The sequence below is a fragment of the Epinephelus moara genome, chromosome 16, assembly GCF_006386435.1.
Source record: "Epinephelus moara isolate mb chromosome 16, YSFRI_EMoa_1.0, whole genome shotgun sequence".
Taxonomy (NCBI): domain Eukaryota; kingdom Metazoa; phylum Chordata; class Actinopteri; order Perciformes; family Serranidae; genus Epinephelus; species Epinephelus moara.
The window spans coordinates 40,025,643-40,037,079 of NC_065521.1; the positions used below are offsets into that span (position 1 = coordinate 40,025,643).

The window sequence follows — 11,437 nt, forward strand, 5'->3', positions numbered from 1 at the left end:
AAATGGTTGATGGGTGAGTCAACTTCCTGGTCCCCCGTTTTGGATCACTCGCTTCTGTCAGAGGCTGACAGCCGTCCTGCAGAGGCAGGTGCTTTATGTTCATTTCCTGAACAATTCAATCCGCTGATTAATTGCTCCCCTCAGAGAAAAAAGGCTGAGATGCCAGTACAAGGCCGGCAGAAATTTCTCAAACCACATTAGCATCTAATGGGACTGAATGGCAGTTTAAAGTTGTGTCTCTTCTTTTGGGAGAAATCATCACATTCGTACAGTTTTACAGCTCAGGAGGCAGATTATGCTGCTGTGTTTTTCCCTTTGAAGTGCAGGTCAGACCTATTTTCACGTCGGAAATATGCAAATGCTCACTAGTGGAATGCAAAAATTGTTGGATTCATTTGAATAATCTCCATGAAAACATCTAGAAATACCCTCCCTCTGTGATTCAAGAAGGAAACCCAAGTGAGGGTAATTTTTATTCATCGTATTTGGAAAATAAATAGCTTCATCTCATAGTAATCACAATGCATCTTTAGACGGTAGTACAGATATTATCAAGAGGGAATTAGCTAAAGTCATATTCAAAACAGTTTGTGTTCAATTGTGAGGGTCCATCTGCATTTTTGCAAGGGCTCATGTGGAAAAACTGCATTAGCAAAACTTGGGTAAAAAGAGCACAGCGATGGCAAATTGAGATCTGTTTTTGTTGTTTTGGCAAACCAGGTGACACTGCAATAGGTATATGAGAAACAAAATGCATTACATAAATTAGACATTGCTGCATCGTGTATTTCATCCCCGGCCACACATTTATCACAGTGTTCATTTGAAAAGCCAAAGGATCAAAGGTGTCACATGAAAAAAGACAAAAGCTCAGCACGGAAAGGTTACTGCTGACATGTCATGCATAAATGATAAGGACTGTAACAAATGACAGCGATTAACATGTCAACTCAATGGCTTGCTTCCTAAATTACAGCCTTATTCATTAGTCGGCCGTGGTCGTTAGTAAAACCGTAATAAACTTCTTCATCGCGATTGTAAGCGCTCGGAAAGGTCAGTCTGTGAACAACGTCAGTGAGGATTGTCGTACTAGAAAAGATTACACAAATTTACAAAGAACCTCCCTGAAAAAATATTACAAGTCGACCCCGAAAAACGTCCCTGCTGGCAAACACGGCTTTGATTATACTCACAAAAATAAGAAGAGAGAGGACTAATAAACACATCCTGCTCGGCACTGTGATCAGTACATGACCCAGTGATCTCAGCTGTTTCTCTCACACCATTGTCCTCGTTCGTCATTGTGCTATCGTTAGTCTGTGCATCACCAGCCCTCTTTGTAAACACGCAGTTTCCCAAACTGCTACAGTCAAACCAGCATCTGAGCCATCTGGCCACGACACAAATTACTCCCACAGTATGATCCTCCGCTTTTTCTCCATCACCCGGTAGTGGGAGAAGTTTCTGGTAAACACTTCACATTACATGGACGGGGCAGGAGGGAGCCTGAGAGGGGTACCGGTGGAGGGCGAAGAGAGGAATGTGTTGCAGAATTCTTTGAGCTGCGTTACTGTCACACCAGAGAGGTTATAAATGTAAACGTGTTGTTGTTGCTGTCACTGACAAAGTTGATTTGGCACTGCTCCAGTCTGGCAATATCCCCAATGTCCAGCTCGGATAATAACTGAGTCGGGTCTGTGTTTGTTGTTAAAACCTGTTTCTCCTGCTGCTCCTGTGGTTCCTCCATCTCCTGCTTCTCATCTTTGTCCTCCTCCTCCTCCTCTTCCTCCTCCTCTGTGATGGAGCAGAGGCGGGTGGCACTCCCGGGGTTGTCGGCAGGCGGTCTGTAGTGGCACTGCCCGTTCAGCAGCCTCCTCAGTGGCATCAGGGGCACTGCTTCCTCGCCCAGCAGCTGCTGCTGGCAGTGCCGGAAGTCGCTCTGACGCTTCAGCCGCTTGAACTCGCTGAAGGCGGAGGTGGCGTTCTGGTAGAGGCTGTGGGCGATCGCCTGAGCCTTCTCCGACTTGCTCACCAGCACAGCGTGACACCGGAGCACCACGGCCATGTTCTTGACCTGGTGCCTGTAGATCCAAGCCAGGATCTTGGGCCGGCACGGGTCAGCGCCGCAGTAGGTGATTCTGTTCAGAGAGTAAAGATGGATGGGTTTCTTTTTCCCCGATTTGTCAGCACTCATGCGGATCCCTTGCGGCCCCACTGTTAACCTCATCTTGACACTCTGGTCCCCGTAGTTGCTCCTCGCCCAGATCTTGGCCACTGCCTCCTGGGTGCAGCCGTCTCCCTTTGCCGTGATGGTGACCACACTCCCCAGGTAGCGTACATTGTAAACTGGCTCCTCTTTGTTCAGTTCCACCTTCTGACGTTTGGTGTGGAAGATGTTGCCCACCCAGTCGAAGGGGCAGTCAGGCAGTAAGTCCGGACAGGAGCGCAGAAGAGAGGAGAGGATGGAGTGGTAGGTCAGCCCGGTCCCCAGGCTCTTGGGTTTACTCTTGGCCTCATCCTCCACCAGAACAAACTTATTCCTTCTCCAAGGAAGCATGGTGCGGGAGGAGTTGGAGTGAGTGGGCTCCTTCTGCCGCTGCGTTTGCTCTTCACAGCTCAGGCAAAAGATTAAAGGAAAGCCGGTGTGTTTCGAGGCAGAGAGGGAAAGCAGAGAGAAGCTGCTTCACAAAGCACAGAAGAGAGACTGAGAGCTGCGAGCCTCAGCCAGTCTGTTCCCCCGCACGCTCCTCCTTCCTCTCCTCCTCCTCCTCTTCCTCCTCCTCCTCCTCCTTCTCCTCTGTTGTCTGCATCATGCAGCGCTGATCAGTGCAGGAGCCTCAGCCCGGCGCTCAGGCGCCCTCAGCCCCCTCCCTGCTTCGTTGTTTTGCTTCCAAATGGCTCCCTACCAGAGCGTTATTTATCCGTCCAGCTTTGCACTAAGGTATCACTGTATTTATGTTTATTGTAAACCTGAGGAGGAGGAGGGTACATCGCCTCGTCACTCTCTCTCAGGGGACTTATGTGACTTGTTAATTCTGCTGTAAAAGTCAGTCAAGTCCATAGAATTTAATTAATCCTTCATGTTTAGTGTGATGTTTAAATGCAGATTGATCTTGTTAACATTAGGATAAAAGACAAGCACAAAATCGCAACCAGGTATCACTCTCAAATCAATCCATCTCACTTTTAAAACACTGACTAACACTGTATAGCAACAGAACTAGTCCATACTGTCCTCTATATGCTGTAAAATATTTGTTTACATCAGCAGTTTTAAAGTATGTTTAGGCTACTGGAGAAACACAGAACTGAATTTCCATCTTTAACACAAACTCTATGAATATGTATGTATAAATATATTATGGATTGGACTTAAAACTTGCATTAGAGTCTTATTACTAATTAATTCAAGAGCAACTCAAAGGAAGCGCAAGTTGCCGGAATTAAAAATAGTTTGTAAGCACTCGCATCTAAAGATTCAGAGGATGAAACATAAATTATGCATGTGAAAGGAGTCCCAGTATAGTTGTAACTGAAAAAGTGATTTATATTCTACACAGTGCAATTTATTACTAATTGCATGTCAGCTCTTGAAGTGAGGCAACGGAGCAAAATAATGTATAAACTCTCAACCTTTAGTGCTATAAAATGTGTTTATACTAATTCGTTTTGCCATTTACATTTTGTATTAATGGGAGAGCAGGACTTTGACACCGCAGACTCAGTTTGTATACTGAGTGTGGTCAGGTTCAGGTTCGGCGAAGGTGAGGGAGAGATATTGGTGTTAGTGAAATGTTACAGGAACAACATGTTCTCATCCCTACTCATATTTTGAGGCTCAAGTTTAGGCAACAAAAGTTCTCTGTTAGGTCAGGCTGTTCTCATGCACTGCTCTCACATATACCTACAAAACAGTTTCTATACAACCCATGTAATTATGAGCCAGAAATTCATGTATAATCGACATAATCGGGAAGGTTGTGATTACGAGACCAATGCACTGAGAAGAGTAAGAAGGAAGTAGAATAAAGACCAAAAGTGAAAAGGCAGGTTGGGGTGGTGGATGGATCAGAAATACAGGACTTTCCCCCAGAAAACCAGTGTTTGTATCCCGCATGTCGTCACCATGTTTCTTTTCCTAAACCAAACCTACATAACGTTAACTGTGTAATGTCAAATGTGGGGCACTGTTAGATATCCTTGTATGAGAACGAGTTTATTAAGGTTCGAAAAAGATCGTGGTTGAAGTAGTAGTCAAACACTGAATGGATTGCTATGAAACTTTATACAGATATTCATGGTCCCCAGACCCCCTGTCTTTTCTTACAGCGCCACTAGCAGATCAAAGCTTTCACTCACCCTGGAGAATTTCTCAACATTTGATGGGAAAATTGGCGCAACATTTTGTACAGATATTCACTATTCCTATACAATGCATCCTAATGGCCTTTGGTAATCTACTGACTTTTCATGTAGCGCCATTATCAGGTCAGTTTATAACCACATATCTACAAAACTAATGACATTCTCATCAGCCTCAGCTGTGCTTTGTATTTGGCGCTAATTAGCAAAAGTTAGCATGCAAACAATTCAAACTAAGATGGTGAACGTAGTGGACATTAAACCTGCCAAACATCAGCATGCTAACATTGTCACTACGAGAATGTTTGCATGCTAATGTTAGCATTTAGCTCAAAGTACAGCCTCAAAGAGCGGCATACTCTAGTCTAATATTTAACCACCATAAAAAAACCACCATTTTCCTCGAAACATAACTGTAAAAGCAAGTGGTGTGAGTGCCTAAAGATAACCATAAAAAAGTAAAATCATATGTAAATTGGGGCAACTGTGGCTCAGAGGTAGAGCGGGTTGTCCACTAATTGATCCTCCAGTGTGCATGTCGAAGCATCCTTGGGAAAAACACTAAACCCCAAATTACTCCCAGTGGCTGTTCCATCGGTGTGCGAGTGCATGTGAATGGTGGCACCATATATGGTAGCCTCAGCCACCAGAGTGTGACTGTGTGTGTGAATGGGTGAATGTGACATGTGATGTCAAAAAGCGCTTTGAGTGCTTGGAAGAGTAGAAAAGTGCTCTAAAAGTGCAGTCAATTTATAAAAGACTGTATATAATAATGGACATAGCCACCATGACACCACCAACTGGTTTGTGGATTCACGCTTTGAAGCCTTGGGTCTGCATTTTGGCCGTCGCCATCTTGGATTTTGGAGCCAGAAGTGACCATATTTGGACAAGCATTTGATCTGACTCATAGAATCATTCAAAGCGGCCCCACCCTGAAATATATGTAACTTAATACGTAAAGGCTAAAGATAAAAAATTCACCCCTGTATAGTTGTCATGAAGGGAGAAATTAGCTCTAGAGACGCAAACTGTATTTTATACCAGGTTATAAACATGTTCATTTCTGCTGTAAAGGCATTTCAACATGGGGGTCTTTCAGCAGCTTGGTAAACGACCAGCTGATATTCTATTGAAGGAGTGTAGGAAAATGAACACAACACAAAATTCATTGCTGATACATTCAAAACATTTCCTTATTCTTGCTCATAAAAACTCCTGTTGTCATTCTGCTTCACAAATTAGTGCCATAAACATGTTACTTCCAGTAGATTTGGTTGAAATTTGCTGCAATAAAACATGAGTTAAGGAACATGGGCGAACATCTGTCCCACATTAATGCCGTGTGTCCAAACATCTGTGTGACTGGCCGACCCTGTGCGACGGCAGCGGATAAAAGGCGGCTTCTCTCTCTGTGGATTCTGCTGCAATGAATCAAAAGAAGTATCATCTGTGTCTGCGACCGAGCTGAGCACGAACTGAATTGTCAAGTGTAGATGGTGGATGAAGTTCTCTGCTGAGAGGTTCGTTACTGTGGCAACACTGAAAAATAAATGTCTCTTTTTCTATCTCTGATGTGTGTGCTGTGAATTATAGAAAACCATGAATAGAAAAATAGATTGAATGTGCTTTGGAGGCACTATCTCATAAGTAGATGTGATTTAGAGAGCGCGTTTAAGTGCAGGACTATTTAGAATTTCGTGTCTGTTCCCGTCTATTCACTTCTCTCGAAGAAACCTTGTTATTCTCAGTGGCTCAGGATGCACGCCACAAAGTGCTTCTTTGTAAACCACACGCGTAGCCAGAGGGTATGTGGCCAAACTTGAGACAGTTTGGGAATGGTGAAAACAGATTTAATGGTTTGGGTAGTCGCCATAAAGGAGACTTTTGCTCTCGGTCTAAGTTGGATGTTCAGTGAATAAATAGCAGGACCATGATGTGATCCAGGATGAGCTGCTGGTATCTCCTGGAGCCTCCAAAGTACAGCGAGATTGAGATGCCTTATACAAACAGCTGTGATCCCATAAATCACCTCTGTGATGTGATATTAACGCAGACCCTGATACGCTAAATTGAAAATATCCATCATGCTTTGGCCTTTACAGAAATGGATGCACATATTCAGTATTGACTTATCTGCCATCTGAGCATACCATCCTGTATAAGAGGGTTTGTTTGATGAGATTAGGAAATGTCTTGACTCTCCGTTTTTTGCCGGTGAAAGCGTGAGAAATGTTATAACTGTGATTAAAAGCAATGTAATGTAATAGTCTGTGCATGCATTCTGCTGTAAACACAGAGGAATATATTTGTTCTCTCAGTGAGTGTGCTGCATTTTAATATCCGCACTCAAGATGAATGTTAAAAGTTTTTCATAGCACAAAACGTTTTCTTATGTGTGCACTTGATATCATCAACATTTAATATATTTAATCTTGTTGAAAGACCAGCCGTTCCTTTGGCACGGTAAAAAAAAAAAAAAAAAAACACTCATTAAACAGTCCAGTGTTGTGAATTATTTCTGGCTCGTGTTCATTAGCCTTTTCCACTGGAACTAATGTCAATTTAAAACACAGCAAATGAATCCGTGCTTCACCATGAACTCATCTGTTAAAAAAGAGGGGGAGTGATAAATGAAGCGAGATAGTCTACAGTCATGCTACTGGCTCTGTGAGGCAGTGCTGAAGCACAGCAGCGCTTTGAGCTAATTGCTAAGGTCACCGCACCGACATGTGTATAATGAAAATGTCAACACGCTGATGTCAAGCAGGTTTAATATTTACCATGGTCGCAATTGTAGTGTCGGTGGCACGGTAAGGGCAAGAGGGTTCCTGAGGGAGCCCTTCAGTGTGGAGTTTGCATGTTCTCCCCGTGTCAGCGTGGGTTTCCTCCAGGTGCTCCAGCTTCCTCCCACAGTCCAAAGACATGCAGGTTAATTGGTGACTCTAAATTGTCCGTAGGTGTGAATGTGAGTGTGAATGGTTGTCTGTCTCTATGTGTCAGCCCTGTGATAGTCAGGTGACCTGTCCAGGGTGTACCCTGCCTCTCAGCCAATGTCAGCTGGGATAGGCTCCACCCCCCTGAAACTCAACAGGATAAGCAGTTACGGAAAATGACTGCATGAACCATTTCAGTGCAGCAGAACAGAAACATGTTGTATTCCTGTCCGGCCTTGTTTTGCTGTCTGAATTACTCAACAATTACTAGCCAATCAGTGCATGTGGGCACTTTATATACATATAGGTAGTTGTCCTCTGAGATCTCTCTGATGCCGAATGCACACCCCACTTCCCTGTTCACCAGACACTCGCCATCGTCACAGGTACAAGAGCAGTTTCGACATTGGTTGTATCCTAGTTTATCCTATGGTTTTATCCTGTGACTTATATTCCTGGCTCATGACTTTGAAGGTTTTCCTGGCTTGGCTCCCCCATCCTTCAGAAGTAACCCATTCACAGATCATTGTCAGTAGGTCTGCTTACTCTGCACGCCATAATTTTACCCCATTGCGTGTAGTCGCAAGATGAGTGTTTTGCTCTGGGTGATTTCTGCTGGCTGAATGAGCACCATAGGCTCTCTCCTCGTCCTCTTGAGTGAACAAACACTGCCTGGTTGGTATGTAGCCTCCCATGGTGCTAGCTAATCTTTTTCCTGTTAATGTTCTTGTTTGAACTTAATGTTTGTCATGTATGACAGGGACTGTGGGCCAGGGTTAGATAACAGCTGTGCTAAGGATACCAAATAGGAACCATGAATCTGTCTGCCTAGGCTGTTCTCAGGTTCTGTTCATACGTATACAACGTATACGAGAAGTAATTCACCACAATTCATATATAACCCACGTAATCAGGAAGGCAGCAATCATGAAACCAATCCACTGGTGTAAGTAAAGAAAGAAGTAGGAGCCTATAAAAAGTAGAAGTCTGTATGAGGAGGCCCGTTCAGATGACGGATGGGTCAAACACCACAGGACTTTCCCCCAGGAGACCGTTGTTTGGAACTGTGTGAAAACCATTGAACTCTGAATTATTTCTTATTTTACTTTTGAGTCATTTTAAGGTATGTCAACATCATGTTTCTTTTCCTAAACCGAACCAACGTTAACTTTACTTAGCTAAACCTAGCTTTACGTTAAGTACATAGCTTCATTCGTGGGGTGCCAGTTCAGAACCATTATACATTGGTCTACCATGAGTCTTCTGTGCCGATCCATCTTGTCCTTTTTGAGATATTTTACTGGATAAGTAAAAACTACGACTTGCTGGTGTCATTTTGTGTCACCAAAGTCATAAGGATTCATCCTCTGGGCACCATGAATATCTAAATTTACCTCAGTTACATCCAATAGTTGTGGAGAAATTTCAATAGAAACCAAAAATGTCAACCTCATGGTGGAGCTAGATGAAAAATCAGGGGATCATCAGAGTCATTGGGCTTCATCCTCTGGGGACCATGAATGTCTGTGTAACATTTCCTGGCAATCCATCCAGTAGTTGCTGAGATATTTCAGGCTGAAAACCATTTTTTACAGTTGAGCAGCACATTCGATCTCCAGCTCAGCCCTGCCCCCTGAGACGTCCTCATTTCCAGTAACTCTCCCTCAGTTAAACACACACATCCGTTATCAGCTCGCAGAAGCAACCCAGGGTGCAGAATGTTATCATAGCCATCCAATTACTTCTATCGGAGTGACACCCCTCACTCAACCCCCAAATCCTCCTTCCTAATGCTCGGTTCCTTTCTGTTGCTCTTGAAGACATCCTTTTATCCAGGGGCAGCGTACATATTTCTGTCTAGCAGGGCAGTCTAATTGAATTGGGCTCTCTCTTCATCACGCTACACTTACCCAGCGTGATGTAATCAATTAGAGGGGGCCTGGCAGAGAGGGTCCCAGCTCTTAGATGGCTGATTTATGGCTGTACGTGAGGGCGTCAGCGAGGCAGCCCAGCACAGTGAGGAACGAGGCAGAGGGAATGATGACAGAAAGGGCTACTTCATATATCAGAGTGCTACAGAGGTAACACGCCTACACCCAATAAAATAAAAAAACGCCTCACAAAAATGGTAAGGGAGTGACACGAACAGTAGAGCTGAGGGGATTACTTTGTTTACAAAAAGAGGAAGTATGAGCCTCAAGGGATGAAAATCGATATCATCTCATTCCCACACTATAGATTCCCATTGGCTGGGGCTGAATACGTAATGCAGTTCAAGTGAATCATGGTTTAATGAACAGGGAGAGTGCAAGACACTGGATACAGGAGGCTCATTCCCGTCTTTAATCAGGAGAACGATACAGTCACAGGAGACCTGCAGGTCAGCTCCCCCTCATTTACTCCCTTTACTGTACCACAGGGAGCTCGCTGCTCCACAGTAAGTGATTTATTGGTTTACATGTAAGGTCAGAAGAAAAATAAAAAGAGAGAATTAGTCATGAGAAATTAGAGATGAGAGACAATGAGTGCGTGTTAATTCCAATGATACATAACTTGTGTTTTTGGTTCAAGAGTTAAAGCACTTAGAGGGATAGTTTAACATTTATTCACTTCAGTCTCGTGCCTGTACAGTAAATATGAAGCTCCAGCAGCCATTAAATAACACTAAAGATGAAGCTTAGTTTAGCATGAAGACTGCGTCAGCTCCAGCACCTTTAAAGCTCAATAATTAATATGTAATATTTCATTTTTATTTATCTGTACAAAAACTGCTGCAGGGCCATTGTTGACATACGATGTGCAAGGTACCCTGGGTGTTGGTTGTTGATGTTCAGTTTCTGCCTGTTACATGCATCGTCTGTTCTCAAAATACACTTCAGTTTCAGTTTCACAGTTTGCATTGTGACGCCCCTCCCACTGTCTTTGAGGAAGTTCCAGCCGCCTCATCAGGCAGGTGGCTGACATGGGAGGGCCGTTGCCTTGATTAGGCTCACCTGGGCTTCCAGGCTATTAAAGGAATGTTTTGACATGTTCACTTGCTCTCTCTCTTCCTGTCATCCACCCTGCATCATTAGGGGCCGACAGGCAGTCCTGCCAGGACCCTCTTGTTTTCCTGTGCATTCTTTCTTATTCTTCTTCCGAGGAAATCCTACTTCCCATGCACAAAAAATCACCAAACTTTGTGCAAAGATCCAGTCCTATCCCAGATATCCTCAGCTGCAAACACAAGTCAATAGTCCTGATGGTGGCGCTACAGCAAGCGTCTAAAGTTCAAAACTTTGAAAATTCACAACAAATCGATTGTATGTGCTACAGCTTCGCAACTTTTACCAAAATGTAGCCCAATACTGAAGAAACTTTTGTGCATTTAAATCTATTAAAAANACAGCAAGCGTCTAAAGTTCAAAACTTTGAAAATTCACAACAAATCGATTGTATGTGCTACAGCTTCGCAACTTTTACCAAAATGTAGCCCCAATACTGAAGAAACTTTTGTGCATTTAAATCTATTAAAAATTATGAAGTTCATCACTGATTTTTTTTTTCAAAAGCTGTAAAACTTCTTAAACCTATCTCCTCCCACAATTTTTGCCCAATTGACACCAAACTTGCTACAGAGCATCTTCAGACTGTCCTACACAAACCATCCACACAGATTTTTGATTTATCGAAAACTGAGCCTACAGTGCATCAAGATGTTTGACTGTAAACAGTACTGTAAATATATACTTGCAAATTCTTGCTAAATAAGTTTTCAACGTTCATGAAAAAATTTTTGGAGTCACGGTAGGTGACGTTTGGCAAATATCAGAATTTTATATCAAAAACTGAATTTTTGACAGCATTTTGAATTTTGCTCTCATGTGAACCATAGCTGTCAATGAGAATAGAGCATCTTTACACATCAGTTTTTCACTTATGGAGTAAATCAATCATTGTTAAAAACAAATTAACAACATCTCCATGCTGTCTAGATGCAAGATGTGTATTTTCAGATTTTTGTCTTGATAACTGAATTTATGACAGCAGTTTGAAATCTGCCCTGACAGCTGCTGTCATCTAGGTGGCTGGCTTAGTCAGTTTGTGAAGCCACAGATGAATTGTCACTTACTAATTAGCTATAAGAGCGACGTAATTCT

At 43.1% G+C, this 11,437-nt stretch overlaps 1 protein-coding gene across 1 annotated transcript; it reads right to left on the reverse strand.

Moving 5' to 3' along the window:
* Positions 1–473: 473 nt before the first annotated feature.
* Positions 474–2,700, reverse strand: fam43b (family with sequence similarity 43 member B). The gene has a single exon (XM_050064845.1). The coding sequence runs from the start codon at positions 2,555–2,557 to the stop codon at positions 1,574–1,576; it is 984 nt and encodes a 327-aa protein (XP_049920802.1). The 5' UTR covers positions 2,558–2,700; the 3' UTR covers positions 474–1,573.
* Between the last annotated feature and the right edge of the window lie 8,737 nt (positions 2,701–11,437).

Excerpts from the sequence above, each read along its gene's own strand:
- fam43b (XM_050064845.1), bottom strand. The coding sequence starts at position 2,557 with ATGCTTCCTTGGAGAAGGAATAAGTTTGTTCTGGTGGAGGATGAGGCC.